This window comes from Pelophylax lessonae (assembly GCF_965119305.1).
Source record: "Pelophylax lessonae genome assembly, chromosome: 1".
Taxonomy (NCBI): Eukaryota; Metazoa; Chordata; class Amphibia; order Anura; family Ranidae; genus Pelophylax; species Pelophylax lessonae.
The window spans coordinates 495,105,299-495,123,703 of record NC_138768.1 but is presented as its reverse complement, the minus strand read 5'-3'; the positions used below and the strand labels follow the sequence as shown (position 1 = coordinate 495,123,703).

Below are 18,405 nucleotides of genomic sequence, written 5' to 3'. Positions count from 1 at the left end.
TGAGAAGCTGGTCGTTTTTCTCAAAAAGAGAATCTGCCCAGGCTCGAGGATCGCTTGATAGGTAAGAAATAATAGTACAAACCTTAATGTGATCAGTAAGGTAGGTACGAGGTTTTAGCAAAAAAAGTAACTCACATGCATTTTTAAATTCGCGAAATTTTTTGCGATCGCCTGTAAATACCAAAGGGGGATTTATCTTGGGTACTGAGACTGAGGGGACTGAGCAGAGGTAAGTTGTGTCAGTCTAATTATCTGCTGCGACAGAGCCTGATTGTCTTCTTTTAATTCAGCAAGTGCGTGTATTAACGCAGATACTTGCTGTTTTAATTGTGTCATGTAAGAGATATGCTGAGATACCATTCCCAACCTCAATGACTCATCATGTGTGGAAGGTCTTATTTCAGCCAGTAAATACACACAATTAGCAAGCTGGTTCCTAGAGTGACTTTATGTATGTGGTAACACAATGATGAAGGTTGAGGGATAGGTTGAGTGGAGGTGGTAGGTGATAGACACTTGAAGGTGAGACAGTAGCAGATGGATGCAGGAAGGTTTAGCAATGTTGTATGGTAGCAGATGACAGAATAGCAGGTGGACATACAAAAGAGATCAACCCAGTGCAGAAAAGTAGCAGTAGTCTCAAGAGCTAGCAATCTAGTTATGCAGATGTGATAAACAGTCTTTACTATGCAGAGCTAGATAGTGTAAGCTTAGTATAAGTTTATAGAGAATTCCCCTGCGGGGTACTTAGCACTATTAGCGATACAGCCGAAGGGTGGTTCAGGAGAGGCGGATGATCCAATAGCGGGATACAGGGATCAGCGCAGCGAGGTTCTGTCAGCGAGGTAAGCTTGCAAGCATGGAAGCTTCAAGCAAGGTTAGCATCCAGGTAAGGGTGTTTGAACGAACACATGTGAGTGAGAACCGGCGATTTAAATAGCCATCTAGTCCGGCGCTGGGTGATGACAGCTCCAGTCTTAAAGGTGTATGCGCACCTTTCCAAAAGTAAATGGTGGGGCGCATACACTTGTGGAAAGTATAATTTAGGGTACCAAAGGTACCGGAACATTACAGTGGCATGACATATGTTGTCGCTCTCTTGGTAAAGAGGAATAAATCCCACCTGGTCCCTATATATAAGAGAGCCATTAATGTATTCAGGTGTGTTGCCAGAATCTTGGTTAGCAACTTGACCTCAATGTTCAACAAGGAAATCGGTCTGGGGGATTTTCTTTTATAGGTGAGGTAGGTTTAAAGTGCCACTGATCTCCTATGATTGTGGGATGATTTTATAAATTAAATGTAGATCCATTTTGTTTTTTTTTCTTTATATTGTAAAAAAAAAAATTAAAACCCCAGTGTTAATACAGACATCTAAAATCGCCCTATCTTTCTCAAAAAAATGATATAAAATTCATGTTCATACTCATTGACTTGCACTGGCATTATCAGTTAAACTATCACAGCATAGCAAATTTTGAAAAATTAGGACTTTAAATATAACCTTCAGGAGACCATAACACCAAATGCACAAATGTATAAAAATACAAATGTTTATTATACCAATTTGAGATAAAAATAATATACAAAGCTAAAAGCATAAAAAAAAAAAAGCATCTAAAACATAAATCATCACAAAAAACTTGAATAAACACAACCAATAATAATGCATCAATGTAATACAGCAAAGAAAATTCATATGGACAACATACAAAATTGAGAGATCAAGAAGACAATATATATATATATATATATATATACCAAAAGAACAAACAAAATCTGGAAAGTGAAACATTTGGTGCAGCTCTGCATTGAAACCGACTTTCAGGTTCTATTTTTTTAAAGTTAGAAGCTACCATGCACCAGATTTTGCACTCTACAGTTTAAGTAAATCAACACCTACTGTATATGTGGATAGTATTGATTTTCTTTATTGTATATATATAAATATATATATATATATATATATATATATACACTGTATACTGTAAATGATGCAGGGGGAGAGTGGCTACTCCTGTGAATCATGTACTAAATTGTTTTTGGCATTTCAGTATATATGTTATTTTTATTTATTATATATATTTTATATTTTACTTTATTTTTGAGTGGTATTGACAACACACACAGTATGTCTTTCTGATTATATGTTATCCATAATAAATGTTGTTGTATTATTTTGATACATTATTGTTGTTTTTTGTGTTAAGGTTTTTGTGATAATTTTTTTAACTTTTCAATTTATATCACAATGTTTATGGAGACTAGTGCCTCTGAAGACTGTGAAGTGGTCCCCACGAAACACGTAGACAGAATAACTACCTGTTGCAATGCTATGATTGCAATCTTCCTTGTTTCTATATGCATATGGGTAATATTTGATCTTAATTGCCATAATAATAATTTTTATTTTTATAAATTTGTGCATTTGGTGTTATGGTCTCCTGATGGTTTAATTTTAAATACCAATTTTTCCAGATTTGCTATGTTATTTGTTACAGGATGTTTGCCTAACCTGATCAAGCACTGAAAACTGAAAAATGGCCTGGTAATGAAGTGGTTTATACAGGCTAATACTCAAGTGGTTAAATTTACATTTGAAAGTCAAGAATGTTATTGTGAACTGGTAATAATAACATATAGTGACATTATGACACATCAGTGAAATTGATTTATACTGCACATTAGTGACTTGCCAGTGGTCACAGTTACCTACTACACAATACTGACAATGACCATGACATTCATTTTAATAAATGTATTGATTAATTTCTGATTTTACATTGCAATGGTTATGTCTTTGCCCTCAGACCTCTTTACCATAAGGTACAGAAAACTAGAGCATGTGATTGTCACATGCATAGTTTATAACTGCTGTTAATTTTTCTATTTTAATTTGATGTACTATTCTTTAAATTAAGTTAATATCTGTGATTGATAATTACTGCTTTTTAACTTGGTGTTTTTAACAAGCATTTCAAGTGTGCTTAGCTTAGAAATCCTAAACAATGTCATGTGTAAGGTTTCATTCATAATGTTAATTGGTACCATATAGCAGTATGACACAGGATTTACAGTATCTCACAAAAGGGAGTACACCCCTCACATTTTTGTAAATATTTTATTATATCTTTTCATGTGACAACACTGAAGAAATTACACTTTGTTTCAATGTAAAGTAGTGACTGTACAGCTTGTATAACAGTGTAAATTTGCTGTCCCCTCAAAATAACTCACACAACCATTAATGTCTAAACCGCTGGCAACAAAAGTGAGTACACCCCTAAGTGACAATGTCCAAATTGGGCCCAAAGTGTCAATATTTTGTGTGGCCACCATTATTTTCCAGCACTGCCTTAACCCCCTTGGGCTTGGAGTTGACCAGAGCTTCGCAGGTTTGTAGCAAAGTGTCATTTCTTCAGTGTTGTCACATGAAAAGATATAATAAAATATTTACAAAAATGTGAGGGGTGTTCTCACTTTTGTAATTTTTTAAACAGGTTAGCAACTGTGAGAGGAATGTAATAAGGAATGTAGTAATCTATTAAGACTGGAGTGGCCAGAATTGAGAGCAGCTGTACATGACAACCAATCAGCTTCTAGTTGTCATTTTCAAAGCTGAACAAGCTAACGTTAGAAACTGATTGGTTACTATGCACAGCAGATTCTGTCTTTTCCAATTTTAATATATTTTTCTTCAATATACACACAATGATAAAAAAATGTGCATTTATTATTATTTTCTCAATGGATCCTGTAAAGCTTTGCAGCCATCATTGCATCACTGGTGCTACGTATAGGCTCCTAGCGATGGTTCCCCCAGCGCCAAGTCCATAACAAAGTTTCAACCAAGGGGCTCATTTACACTTGCTTAAACATGTGGCATTTGACATGCTTTTTTAAAGCACTTTGAATGCCATCAAAGCACCTGTCACTAAATAAAATGGTAAGCTTACAGTGTTGATCACACATTGCATTTGCTTTGCTTCAAAAATTATATGTCAGATTTGGATTGGATTTTACACTATATAGAGCTATTTCTGTTTTTGAGCCTGCTAATAAGGATAACTCCTCAGGGGGCCCCAGTGATCGTGACTAAGATCGTGTAAATTGATCTATGAATGGCTGATGTGGCTGTGTTAGCAAAGTCCCACACAGGCACACGAAATTCAATGGTAAACCGAAAGCTATGAGGAGAAAAACCCTTTGGTTTTGGTAAGAGAAGGTACAATTTAGGGTGGGGGGCTGAGCATTTCACTATGTTTTATATTACACCCTAAGGCTCGGTTCACACTGCTTTGACCTAAAAGTCGAGTGACTTACAGTGCGACTTTGACAGGCAGCTTTGGCGCGACATTGAAGCAACTTCAGGGAATGCCTGTGTAATCTTCCTGTAATGTTGGATCCAAATCACATCAATTAAGATGAGGATCACACGTCGGATACAAGTCACCTTGATTAGCACAGGGACCTTTTATAAAGTTGCAGCGACTTCAGTAGTGCTAATTAACCACTTGCTGACCATGCTTTACGGCTACAATGTGGTTGTCCCGTTCTGGGAGGCCATCATATGACAGCCGACCGTGATCGCGCCAGCAGCGAGCTTTGTGTTCGCAGTGTCCAATAGATACTGCCAAACACAGATTGAGGTAAAGAGCCAATCAGTGGCTCTTTACCACATGATTAGCTGTGTCCATTCACAGTTGATCATGATGTCAACAGAAGTTGGTTACCCGCTCTCTTCACTGCTCCTTCTCACACTGTCAGCATGTGGAGAAGAGCAGTAAAGAGCGGATAATCGGCTTCTGCCAAACTGTGCCCACCATTGCTGCTATTTTTTGCCCACCACTGCTTCCATTCAGTGCCCACCGGTGTCTCCTCATCAATGCCATCTATCAGTGCCACCTACCAGTGCCCATCAATGCCGCCTACCAGTGCCGATTAGTGCCACCTAACAATGCCAGCTATCAGTGTCCATCAGTGCCAGCTATCAGTGCCCATCAGTCCCACCTATGAGTGCAGCCTAATCAGTGCCTCTTTATCGGTGCCCATCAATGCCGCCTCATCAGTGCCGCCAATCAGTGACCATCAGTGCAGAATATCAGTTCCCACCAGTGCTGCCTCATCAGTGCACATCAGTGAAGGAGAAAAATTACCTGTTTGCAAAATTTTAAAAACAAATTATGACTTTTTTTGCTTTTTTTTTTCAAAATTATCAGATTTTATTCCTTTAAAAAAAAAAAACCAGCAGTGATTAAATACCACCAAAAGAAAGCACTATTTGTGTGAAAAATTTACTAAAATGTTGTTTAGGTACAGTGTTGCATGACAGTGCAGTTGCCATTCAAAGTGCGACAGCGCTGAAAGCTGAAAATTGGCCTGGTCGGGAAGGTGGTGAAAGTGCCCAGTGGGCAAGTGGTTAAGACAGCTCTCATTACCTAAAAAAGGATTTCACATTTTATGCAACTTGGGGTCTTGCAAGTTGGTTCCATAGTTGCGGTAGTGTGAACGGAGCCTTAATACGTCTGTAATAGGAAACAATATATTGAGGGGGTAATAAGCCTTTAAATTGACATGCCTGGGTTCATTTCCTGGTACTGATTTTTGTTCCAGCCATCTGGGGAATGTTCTAAGCACAGCTTCCCTCCAACCAACAAATCAATCATCAGAACTCACAATGAGATCAAAGGGCTGCTACCAAGAGTTTGTTACATTGCAGCATGCTTGCTATTGAAAAGCATACCACCAGGATCTAAGCTTCCCTGTCTTGTGCCAGCTTTGCAGAGCTTACTTTCTGGTTCTGTGTGCAGAATTAACCTGAACTCCTTCTATATCTCTCACCTCCTCCAGTGGCATAGATTCCTAGCACATTGAGTGGAGGCTGGGTGCTGGGGGTAGCATGGAAACTGTTTGCATGACAGAACCTATGCTGTAGAAATGTATTTTTAAAATGTATTAATTTAGTAAGAACTCTGCATAGCAAAAATGCACAATAGGAATGTTAGGAATTACTGTGTTTTACAGACTGTTTATTATTTAAAGCAATCCTGTTAGTGACTGTATAAAAATTACAAATATAGGTTCCCTTGCAACAGAAGAGTTATTATATTCCCCTCTTCAATGCCCTGTGTCTCATACCTTATCTCTGTTTTACCCTGATGCCCCTGCTCCCCCTGCTGTGTTTCCATCCTTTACCATTATCTCACTGTCATGCCCTGTAGTGGCATAAGGGTTGAAAGGTGTAACCACAGCACACAGCGGGGGATTGCAGGCATCCAACATTTCTGGAAATGTTGAGTGTTAAAGAGACTGACAAACCTCATGGACCCACCCCCCATTCCCCCTTTATATTACCCCCCCCCACCCCCAAACTCAACTGCTTTGGCAATGCTAAAATGTATTTGGTCCTGCCAATAAAGCTTATTTGAATTGAATTGAATTGGCTGCAGCACTAAATAGCAATAAAAGGAGACACAGGCTGTTGTAGAGAGTTAAATAGCTCTCTTGTATGGGACCTCTATTTGGGTTGGATTTGGATTTTTTTAAGCAACTTTGGTGCCCTTACATTTAGTATTACTAACAAACTGCATTATGATAGCAAATTAGATTATTCTCTTTCCAAGTAGACTTTCTTTTGGCAAACTTCCTTATCAGGACACCAAAAAATCAGAACATGTTTAAATGCTGGGAGCTTTATTAAATATATATTCTTTTTAAGGTGATTATAGCCATTTTAATGTGCTTGTTGTCAACAATACAGTTGAGTACTGTTTTTGCACTAACTTTTCATTTTTCAAACTTTTGGGGGTCAAGCAGTAGTCATCTCTATGCTGACATTTTTGGTATTAACTCAACTCAATCAAAGTCTGATGAATCCTGAGAAACATACTGTATTTTGAACACTTAAACTGCATTAAAAGCAGGATCCACATGTTGCTCCCAGACCAGTAACTGAAAAAACATATAAAAATATGCAATATTATATATTAAATCCTATGAACATTAGTGCAAAAAAAAAAAAAAAGACACATCTTTGTTGTCTTGTATTGTATCTTTATGTTATTCAAACGTCTTCATGAATTTAATTATATTTTTATTTATTTATTTTTACATTTTCTAGCAATATGGTGTTGTCCATGACCTCCTTTTGGATGTGATTACTTGGGTTGGAATTCTACTTTCCCTTGTCTGCTTATTGATTTGTATTTTTACATTTTGCTTTTTTCGGGGCCTGCAAAGTGACCGTAACACAATTCATAAAAACCTATGCATAAGTTTATTTGTGGCTGAGTTACTTTTTCTAATTGGGATCAACAGGACTGATCAACCGGTAAGTTTTTAAGTGTATACTGTAGCATACTGTATTCTTCCATTGTATTTTGTCAACACATAGTAAATGTTGTGGAGATTCAAAATGACCTCCTTGATTAGGCTTTACACAGCATATCAACCCAATTTTATTTTTCAGGCAACTCCCAAAAAATACTGTATAAAGTTCCTATGGACACATACTCACAATATCCCTCAACTCTATTACAGTATGGTCTAATATTAGTGGTATTCTGTTTGTAGCATTTTAGAAACGCTAGTTGTGGCATATAGAAATTACGCAAAAGCTTTATTTAAAAAAAAAACAGTTATGAATTTGATTTGCATGAGACAAAAACAATGTTCTCTGTTTTTCAGTGCAATTACTTTGTTTGTCTGTGTGTCTCTCATTAAGATAGTCACAAAGTGGGTACATTTTTTGGCAGGTCTATAGACTTGCATTGTGAAAAGTAGCAGTAAATCACAAAAACTGTGCTGCATTGAAATGAAGTAAGGTCTGTTTACGTAACAAGAAAATATGGTTATCCTACATATATCATTAAAAATAAACATGTGAACAAAGTTTTTACAGCATCTAACACACATTGATAAGATTGTTAAACTTTGAAAAAACGAATTTGTTCCCTTTATGTACTTAGAGTTACTATAGTAACCAATGCATTATCTTAGATAAGGATGAGATTTGGGTCAAACCACCCTGTTTGGATGCCCAAATCCCTGGCTGTTAAAATGTAAACAAACAGCCATGGAACCCAGGTGACATTGACTATATTTGGTCAATGACGTCACCCATGCCTATGCCATGTTTACTGCAGCCTTGGAATTCTTCCAATCATGTCAGAAGTCGAAGGGGTCATTGCAGGGGTGAGTGACAAGGGCTTCTTCCCCACATCCCTGTCCCTCAAAAAAAAAAAAAAAAAATATGGGGGTTCTTAGATGTCTGCCTCCTCCCAGGGAAATGAGTACAGTGGCTCATTAGTACTCATTGTTACTTAATTCCTCAAAATGTATACATATAAACATAAATAAACATACCATCTCCATCATCATCACGTTCATAAAATTACAAGAAAAAATTGTAAACCATGTCCCCCAATGTAAATCAATTGTCAGCCACATCTTCCAGTGATGTAAATCCACGGTTAATCCGAAAGACCCACTGCCCAATGATGTTTCCTACCAGGTAACAGGTTTTTTTACATTGGCATATGTTAGTGCCCAACTCCCCATGACTATTTGCCAACAATGGATTGCCTAATAACCCTGAAAAAGGCCAGAAAAAAATTGCTAGTTTTGCCATTTATAGACTTCACTGGGGCTCACTGCTACAGTATCTCACAAAAGTGAGTACACGCCTCACATTTGTGTGAATTTTTTATTATATCTTTTCATGTGACAACACTGAAGAAATGATACTTTGCTGCTATGTAAAGTAGTGAGTGTACAGCTTGAATAACCGTATAAATTTGCTTTCCTCTCAAAAAACTCAACACACAGCCATTAATGTCTAAACTGCTGGCAACAAAAGTGAGTACACCCCTAAGTGAAACTGTCCAAATTAGGCCCAAAGTGTCAATACATTGTTAGGTCACAATTATTTTCCAGCACTGCCTTAACCCTCTTGGGCAAGGAGTTCACCAGAGCTTCCGATGAAATTCAGAAAAAGGAGTGTCTTTATTCCACATCAATCAAATGGCAAATACAGGTACACACTGTGAGTGCAGGACAAAAACAGTAGACGCGTTTCACGACTGGATGTGTCGCTTACTCATTACCCTAATGATTACCTAATGGGTAATGAGTAAGCGACACATCCAGTCGTGAAACGCGTCTACCGTTTTTGTCCTGCACTCACAGTGTGTACCTGTATTTGCCATTTGATTGATGTGGAATAAAGACACTCCTTTTTCTGAATTTCATCGGAAGTGCGGTCATTCCTTTTTGCTTGATGTAATCCTAGATTGCGGATCCGACCAGCACCTGATCCCAGTCTCACCTGGAGCGGTCTCCCCAGCTTGGACTCTGCCTGTTCACCAGAGCTTCACCGGTTGCCACTGGAGTCCTCTTCCACTCCTCCATGATGACATCACGGATGGATGTTGGATGGGGAATGTTAGAGACCTTGCGCTCCTCCACCTTCCATTTGAGGATGCCCCACAGATGCTTAATAGGGTTTAGGTCTGGAAACATGCTTGGCCAGTCCATCACCTTTACCCTCAGCTTCTTTAGCAAGGCAGTGGTCATCTTTGAGGTGTGTTTAGGGTCGTTATTATGTTGGAATACTGCCCTGAGGCCCAGTCTCTGAAGGGAGGGGATCATGCTCTGCTTCAGTGTGTCACAGTACATGTTGGCATTCATGGTTCCCTCAGTAAACTGTAGCTCCCCAGTGCCAGCAGCACTCATGCAGCCTCAGACCATGACACTCCCACCACCATGCTTGACTGTAGGCAAGACACACTTGTATTTGTACTCCTCACGCTTGATACCATCTGAACCAAACAAGTATATCTTGGTCTCATCAGAACACAGGACATGGTTCCAGTAATCCATGTCTTGTCTTCTTGTCTTCAGCAAACTGTTTGTGGGCTTCCTCATGCATCATCTTTAGAAGAGGCTTCCTTCTGGGATGAAAGCCATGCAGACCAATTTTATGCAGTGTGGGGCGTATGGTCTGAGCACTCCCAGGCTGTTATAGCCTAGGACATCTTTATGTAGAGCAACAATTCTTTTTTTCAGATCCTCAGAGAGTTCTTTGCCATGAGGTGCCATGTTGAACTTCCAGTGACCAGTATGAGAGGGTGAGGGCGATAACACCAAATGTAACACACCTGCTTCTCATTCACACCTGAGACCTTGTAACACTAACGAGTCACATGACACAGAGGAAGGAAAATGGCTAATTGGGCCCAATTCGGACATTTTCACTTAGGGGTGTACTCACTTTTGTTGCCAGTGGTTTAGACATTTATGGCTGTGTGTTAGGATATTTTGAGGGGACAGCAAATTTACACTGTTATACAAGCTGTACACTCACTACTTTACATTGTAGCAAAGTGTAATTTCTTCAGTGTTGTCACATGAAAAGATATATTGAAATATTTACAAAAATGTGGGGGGTGTACTCACTTTTGTGAAATACTGTATGTTCTGGGTTCTCTGAACCTCTCTTAACCATTCCTAATTTTAGAATATGGAAATGATTTATGAGATCATTTCGGTTTAAACAGAACTGCATGCACAGACTTTATCAGTTCTCATGTACAAAAAGAATTACCCTCTTGCTGCACTGTACTTTAAAACCTATCCTCTTTATGTCTGACAGTACAGCTCCACTGTACTTCCAGCCCACTCCTGATATGAAAGCTGTGGATCTCATTGACAAAAAGGCTAGTGTTTTGCCCCCTCTCCGCTTGGCCATATAAAGAATGCAGTGTATTCTATCTATGATCATTAAAATATTCCTATTTAGCAGGTAAGATGCTGAGAGTATAACACAAGAGTGTAACACAACTCTTATAACACAAGAGTTATACGGAGTCCCTTCTGCAATAAGAGATTTCCTACTGGCAAATTTCTTATTTGATGCTAAAGTTCCGCTTTAGAGAAAAGTCTTTATGTTATACACTGACTGCTGATTCTTTAGGGTAATGGCTTATTATGCTTAGGATAACCACCCCCGTTTAAAGTTGTTCTAAAGCTAAAGGTTTTTTACCTTAATTCTCTGCATTAAGATAAAACAACCCTTTTTAAAGCTGCTCCCCTCCCCCCTACCTTCCCTAAATACCTGATCTCAATCCTGCGCTGCCCCCCCCCCCCTTTCCTCACAGGTTCAGAAACAGCAGCAGGAGCCATTGTTAATTGTCAATCAAATGCTGGAGAGAGTGGGGCCAAGCAGAACTGTGTGTGTCAATATATACACATAGCCTGGCTCGGGAGTATGCCCGCATGAGTGCCCCCGTTAGCAAGCGGTTTGCTATGGGGGCACTCGTAAAACAGGAAAAGCCCAGAATGTCAACGGGGGACCCCAGAAGAGGAAGTTTGTTGATGGAAAGGGTAAACTGGGACCGAACCCTGGGATCCCTGACCACAGAGGAAAAATGGGAATGCTTTAGGAACATATTAAGCAAAGGCATCTTGCAGTGCATTCCTATGGGAAATAAATTTAGAAGGGACAAAGCCAAACCTGGCTGGCTAAACCGGAGCGTTAAGAAACTTATTAGGGGAAAAAAATTGGCCTTCAGGAAATATAAATCAGAGGGCACAGTATTGGCTTTCGACCAATACAAGGAGGCAAATAGGAAGTGTAAACACAAAATCAAGATGGCTAAAATAGACTTTGAGAGACAAATAGCGGAGGATAGCAAAAAAAACCCAAAGAAATTCTTTAAGTACATCAACAGCAAAAAAACTAGGGCAGAGCATATTGCACACATAATTAACAATGATGGGAGGATGGTTACAGAGGACACTGAAAAAGCAACCGTACTGAATGCTTTTTTCTCATCAGTCTTTACACAGGAATCGGAGGGGTACACTGACCATGACTGTATAGTTAGTAGTAATACACAGGACTTGCCACTATGGCTAACAGAGGGGGAAATCAGGGAAAGGCTGGATAAACTCAACACAAACAAATCACCAGGCCCGGATGGCGTACATCCGAGAGTACTCAAGGAACTCAGTAAGGTTATATCCAGACCACTGTTCCTGATCTTTGCGGACAGTATTAGGACAGGAGATGTACCAGGGGAGTGGAGGAAAGCTAACGTGATTCCGATATTCAAAAAGGGTCAGAGGCATATACCGGGAAATTATAGGCCTGTCAGTCTGACATCAGTAGTATGTAAACTTCTGGAGGGGATGATAAGGGACTATATCGTAGAGTTTGCTAAGGACAACAGCATCATCAGTAGTAACCAGCACGGGTTTACAAATGGGCGTTCTTGTTAAACCAATCTCTTAACATTCTACGAGGAGGTGAGCTGTGAGCTAGATAGGGGCAGACCAGTGGATGTGGTGTACCTAGATTTTGCTAAGGCGTTTGATACAGTTCCCCATAAGCGCTTAATTTATAAAATAAGGTCTGCAGGTATCGACAGCAGGGTTTGCTCTTGGATACGGAACTGGCTAAAAGGGCGTGTCCAAAGGGTGGTAATAAACAGCGCGTACTCAGACTGGTCTGAGGTAGTAAGCGGGGTCCCCCAAGGCTCAGTCCTAGGACCAACCTTGTTCAATTTATTCATAAACAGCATTGAGGACGGGATCAGTAGTTCAATATCAGTTTTTGCAGATGACACAAAATTAGGCAGGACAATAACAGCACAGCATGAAGCAGATATCCTACAGAATGACCTGGACAAAATAACAGAGTGGGCAAAGACATGGCAAATGAGGTTTAACGTGGAGAAATGTAAGGTTTTACACTTGGGGACTAGAAACATAAAAGCACAATACACGTTAGGAGGGGAACCCTTGGGAGAATCAAAAATGGAGAAGGATCTGGGAGTCTTGGTTGATGATAGACTAGGCAACAGCATGCAATGTCAAGCGGCAGCTGCCAAGGCTAGCAGAATATTAGCATGCATAAAGAAAGGGATGTATTCCAGAGATAAGACTATAATCCTTCCACTTTATAAAACTCTGGTCCGACCTCATCTGGAGTATTCGGTCCAGTTCTGGTCACCAGTCCTCAGAAGGGATGTGTTGGAGCTGGAGAGAGTCCAGAGAAGGGCAACTAAACTAATTAGGGGATTGGAGGACCTTGATTATGAGGAGCGTCTGCAATCGCTTGATTTATTCTCCCTGGAGAAGAGACGCCTGAGGGGGGACATGATAGCAATTTTTAAATATCTAAATGGGGATCTAGGCTTAGAAAAAAAGCTGTTCAGTCGAAGGGATTGCATGAGAACTCGGGGGCATACAATGCGATTAGAGGAGAAGCGTTTTAACCTCAGGCAACGTGGGGGGTTCTTTACTGTTAGGGCTACAAGATTGTGGAATTCTCTACCACATGAGGTGGTTTCTGCGGGTAGTATGGTGGCTTTCAAAAGACTCTTAGACGTACATCTCAAGGATCAGAACATTCAGGTGTATGCAAGATGATTACAGCCACACACATCTACACAGGTTGAACTGGATGGACCTTTGTCTTTATTCAACCTCACCAACTATGTAACTATGTAACTCTGTGCAAAATCATTGCACAGAGCAGGTGACTATAAAATGTTTATTATTTTAACACAATCACTAGTTCCAAGTCATTATTTTGAAGAGTACATTATCTTATGTGTTTTCAAAATACTTTGAAAAAAACTTAAATTTGTTGTAAAGACAGAGGTAAAAAAACTTTCTGAATGCAGCTCCCCCCTCATCCCCCCTTATACTTACCTGAGCCTGATCTCAATTCACGATCTCGTTGTACATGAGAGCCGAGGCTCCCTTGGCTCTCTCACTTCTCATTGGCTTAGAGACATCAGCAGGACTCATTGGCTCCCAGTGCTGTCAATCACAGCCATTGAGGAGGGGGCTGGCTGAACTCCGTTCTGTTTGTCTTATGGACACAGATTGGGGCTCTGGAGTGAGCACACATAAGTGCTCCCATAGAAAGTGGCTTGCTATAGAGGCACTCAGCAGAGAGCAGGAGCCCAGAGCATGGGTGGAGGACCTGAGAAGAGGAGGATCAGGTAAGTATGACATGTTATTTAAAAAAAATAAAACATCACTTTAATTTGTTTAGCAGTACTACAATTGGAGGGTACAATTTACTATAAAAACAAAGTCAAGTGAGCGCTGTATGATAGATAAGCAGCTAGCACAAAAAAGAGAATATACAACCTTCAATAAACAATAAAACAAAAAGTGGTGTGCAGCGCTCTGCTGCTGTGGACATACAAAAAGTCTTAAGTGGTAGACAAATATAGTCCTAAAATAAATGAATCTCTTACATAATTGAGTCAATTCTTTTGTGTGTTCAAATTAATTCCAATGGTAGGTGTGCTGTGTTCAAACCACTCACCAGAAATCAAATTATATCAAGCATTAAATAAAAGTTAGACTGCCACGGCCTTGCACCTCCACCAATCTAGACACTTACCAGATAGCGTACATCAATGTGCCTTGAACTATAGCTGTAAAGAAAAGTGGCCTCCTGCCCAGGTGCAGTGATCAGATGGTAAATTCAAAAGGGATCATACATAGATAGGGGACATCAATGCGCCTTGAACTATAGCTGTGAAGCAAAGTGGCCTCCTGCCCTGATGCAGCGATCAGGTGGTAATTGTGTCACGGATTCATTTATTTTAAGACTATATTTGTCTATCACTCATTAGAACTTTTTGTATGTTCACAACAGCGGAGCACTGCACACTTTTTGTTTTACAATTTGTATACTCATTGGCTTTGATTTACTGAAGGAGTAGAGGCTGTTAACATAGCGAAGTGATTGATGGTAAAGAGGTGAAGTTTTGTTTATTTTGAATTCCCAGTCATGTGTGTATGTCTATGTCACTTCCACTTTTCATACCTTTGTATTATCCCTGTATTTTGCATTTGCAAGAAACACAGCTATACGTTTTTTGAATGTATCTACACTCCCTTCTGACACCACCAACTGTGACAGGGAGTTCCTTACTGCTAATTCTTACAATAAAGAAACTCGTATGCAGCTTAAGACTGTACCTCCTCTCGTCTATCCTCATTGTGTGGCTACATGTCCTCTTTAGAGACCTTAGGGTAAATAGTTTCCTCCTAATGCTAGAGTCATCATTAAAATATATTTAATCAGCCAATCAGCACTGTCCAGACAGAGGGTCAGGAGTCATGCAGCCTCATAGGACAGTCAGAGGAGAAGGAAAACTCCTACAAGCTTTAATCAGTGCTCGGCTGGACACTAATAGAAGTCACCAGATTGCTCTATATATGATGATGAGAAAAGGTTTTTAGCAGCTTATATTTACTAAAATAATTGCATTTCCATGTACTGTGGAAAACCAGATATAGGGAATTCAGAGTCCTGGGTTTAGTAACACTTTAGGTGTTTCTTCTCCAACGAGAAGAAGTCTAATGTTTGTAGTTGTTCCCCATAACTGAGGCCCTCCAATGCCTAAACTCCTTATTAGCATTGTTGCCCTTTTCTGGACTCTATCCGGTTCAAGCACATCTTTCCTAAGCACTAGTGACAAAAACAAGACAGCATATTGTAATATTTAGGATGATAGCTCCAAGGGATCACGTGCACAAGCCAGGTAAATTTACAGCAAAAGTGGTTTATTTTCTTCCACAACAGAAATAAGGCTTCCAGCAGCACAAAGCCCAAAAAACAGGCATAACATAAAAGTCTGCTTAACTTCAGCATAAATGGCAGATATAATACAATACCGGCTTCTGGCAGGGGTTTACCCCAGGTAAGCAGTCCCAGGTAGCAGCTTTTCTCCAGCCACCATGCAGCACACAAACACTTGTTTCACCAGCTCGCTTGGAGACAGCTTAACCCTTGCCTTCCTGTGAACCCCATACTTCCCTTAAAGGGACCACAGCCCAAATATTGGTGCTATGTAACACCCGCCCAGGACCCAACCTTGGTAACCTTTACAATACTCAAGATGTGGATGAACTAGAGTTTTGTAAAGTGGCAGAATTATAGTTTTATCTCTTGAGAAAATATCCTTTTTAACTACTTCCCACAAAACGCCGTACCTGTACGTCATTTTGTTGAAGTGGTTGTACCAGGGTGATGCCTGCAGCTAGAGGCAACACCCCTGTACCTTTTCTAGAGCCGGCCGTTGGTTTTCAAGTGATAACAACCAATGCGACTAAGCAGCCGCTCGCCGGTTATCACAAGCAGCCGCACTCTGCCACTCCGACTGGGTCCCCTGTCCCATTGGGAAACCGGAGCAACCAGCCAGACCGTTCGCTTGCTTAACGAAAAACAAAGCTGTAATCGGCTTCGATCAGATTTTAAAAAATCCAACTAATTCAAAAATGCAGATTTTAGCGTTTTGAATACTTTGAAGTGGAGAGGAGGGGAGGGGTTTGGGGTCTTTCAGACCCCAGATCCCTCCATAAAGAGTACCCGTTACTGCCTACTACTGTGACAAGGGATGGCTACATTTCTTGTGACTGCAATAAACCTGATCAGAATTTGTATTTTTTTTTAAGAACAGTGTAATAAAAAATAAGAAAAAATAAATAAATAAGAAAACAAAATTTTTTTTAAGTGCCCCCATCCCCACATGCTTGTGCACCAATAAAAATGCATACGTAAGTCGCGCCCGCAAATGTAAGCAGTGTTCAATTCACACATGTGAGGTATAGCCTGCAACATCATCTTTCACATTATAACACAAAAATTGGCCTAATTTTACTGTTAAGTTATTTAATTTAGTGAAGTGTATTTTTTCCCCAAAAAAATGCGTTTGAAAGACCGCTGTGCAAATACGGTGTGACATAAATTATTGCAACGAACGCCATTTTATTTTTTAGGGTCTTTGCTAAAAATATATTTAGAATGTTTGGGGTTTCTAAGTAATTTTCTAACAAACAAGTGTCAGAAATAGGCTTGGTCTTGAAGTGGTTAATGCTTGATAATAGTCTGCTAGCCTTGTTTGCGGCATCTTGTAATTGCATGCTGTTGCAGAGTCTTTAATCTATTAGGACCCATGATCCCCTTCCATCTTTGATTCCCCCAGGTTCTACCCTTAGCGAGTATCTTCTTACCCTGCTTGGCTTTGTATCATTAGTAAACACTAACACTTATTAGTCCTGGGGCATCTCACTTACAACTCTGGATGATTCAAAAAATATGCAACTAATCACTATTCTCTGGACACACCCTGCAGCTAATTTTCTCTCCAGGTACATACAATCTCAGTCATGCCAAAAGATCTTAATTTGTAAATTTAGGAATTTATGGGGTACAGTATCAAATGCCTTAGCAAAATTTAGATACGCTACATCCACCAGACTTTTACTTCCAAACTACAGCTTACCTCCTCATACAATGTTAAAAAGATGGTCTGGCAACAACTGCCCTTTATAAATCCATGTTGGTTACTGCTATTGATACTATTTTCATCTGCAAATTCTTGGATTTGGTCTCTTATTCATAGTTTGCATACTATTGTTGTTAGAAAGACTGGTCTGTATTTCCCAGGTGTAAATATTGGCCCGTTTTAGAAAATTAGTACCATGTTTGCTTTTTGCCATGTTTTTTTTCTCATTAAAGAGAAGCTCCAGCCCCCCCCCCCCAATAAATTTAAAGTCAGCAGCTACAAATAGGAATGCTGACTTCAAAGTCAGCCTGAATTTGTAGGAGGAGTCTTGCTCCATAAATACAGTACCTGCACTCAACCCTCTCATCTCGTCGATGTTACCTTTCACGTTGCTGGTTCTGCTTTTGGGTTCCGGACATCCGGACGCCGACACTGCCACCAGGTTTTTCTACACCACAGTAGTCTGCATGAGTCTTCTATGAAAGTTCAAATTTTCCCTAAATTGGGCACTGATTTTGCCACGTTTTTCTGCAGGTTACCACTATCGTATTGCTTTATTTCTGGTACACTTGCTCTAACTGGTTTCATTTCAGCGTCGGTATGGTACAAAAATATTGTCCTTTTTTGCAAAAGGATTACTTCTCATCCGCCTTTTCGTGCTATCTATTCATACAATTTGAATGTTCTACACATAGTATTGTTTAGCCTAACACAGTTACCGTTACTTCCTTTACTTTTAGTAGGGTTTTTTACCTCCCTCAACTCTTTACTAAGTGCTTATCAAATTACCACTACATCAATATTTACGTACGATTACATTTTTTTCATTACTTACGATATTCATACATCATATTTAGGCATCTGCATCTCACTTGTATCTTACTTTTTGGTTATATCCGTTGCTTCGTTTCTATTTGATATGTTTCTCAGTACATACCATTTACACCTTGTGACGTGTCATGTTGTAACATATTTAAGGTACTGTTTGAAAAATATCCAGTGGCAGTTACAAATACTCTCGTCTAAACTGTATTGGTCATACTTCACATATACTGTCTAGTTTATTAGACACTTGAGGGTAAATCTT

The 18,405-nt window shown here is 39.6% G+C and overlaps 1 protein-coding gene across 2 annotated transcripts in view; it reads left to right on the top strand.

Moving 5' to 3' along the window:
- Window positions 1–18,405, top strand: part of ADGRL3 (adhesion G protein-coupled receptor L3) — a 1,148,837-nt gene that overhangs the window by 690,323 nt on the left and 440,109 nt on the right. For both annotated transcript variants that reach the window (XM_082254905.1, XM_082254904.1), the window contains one exon: window positions 7,121–7,330. In XM_082254905.1, coding sequence (XP_082111031.1) covers window positions 7,121–7,330 — 210 coding nt within the window. The remainder of the gene's footprint in view (window positions 1–7,120; window positions 7,331–18,405) is intronic.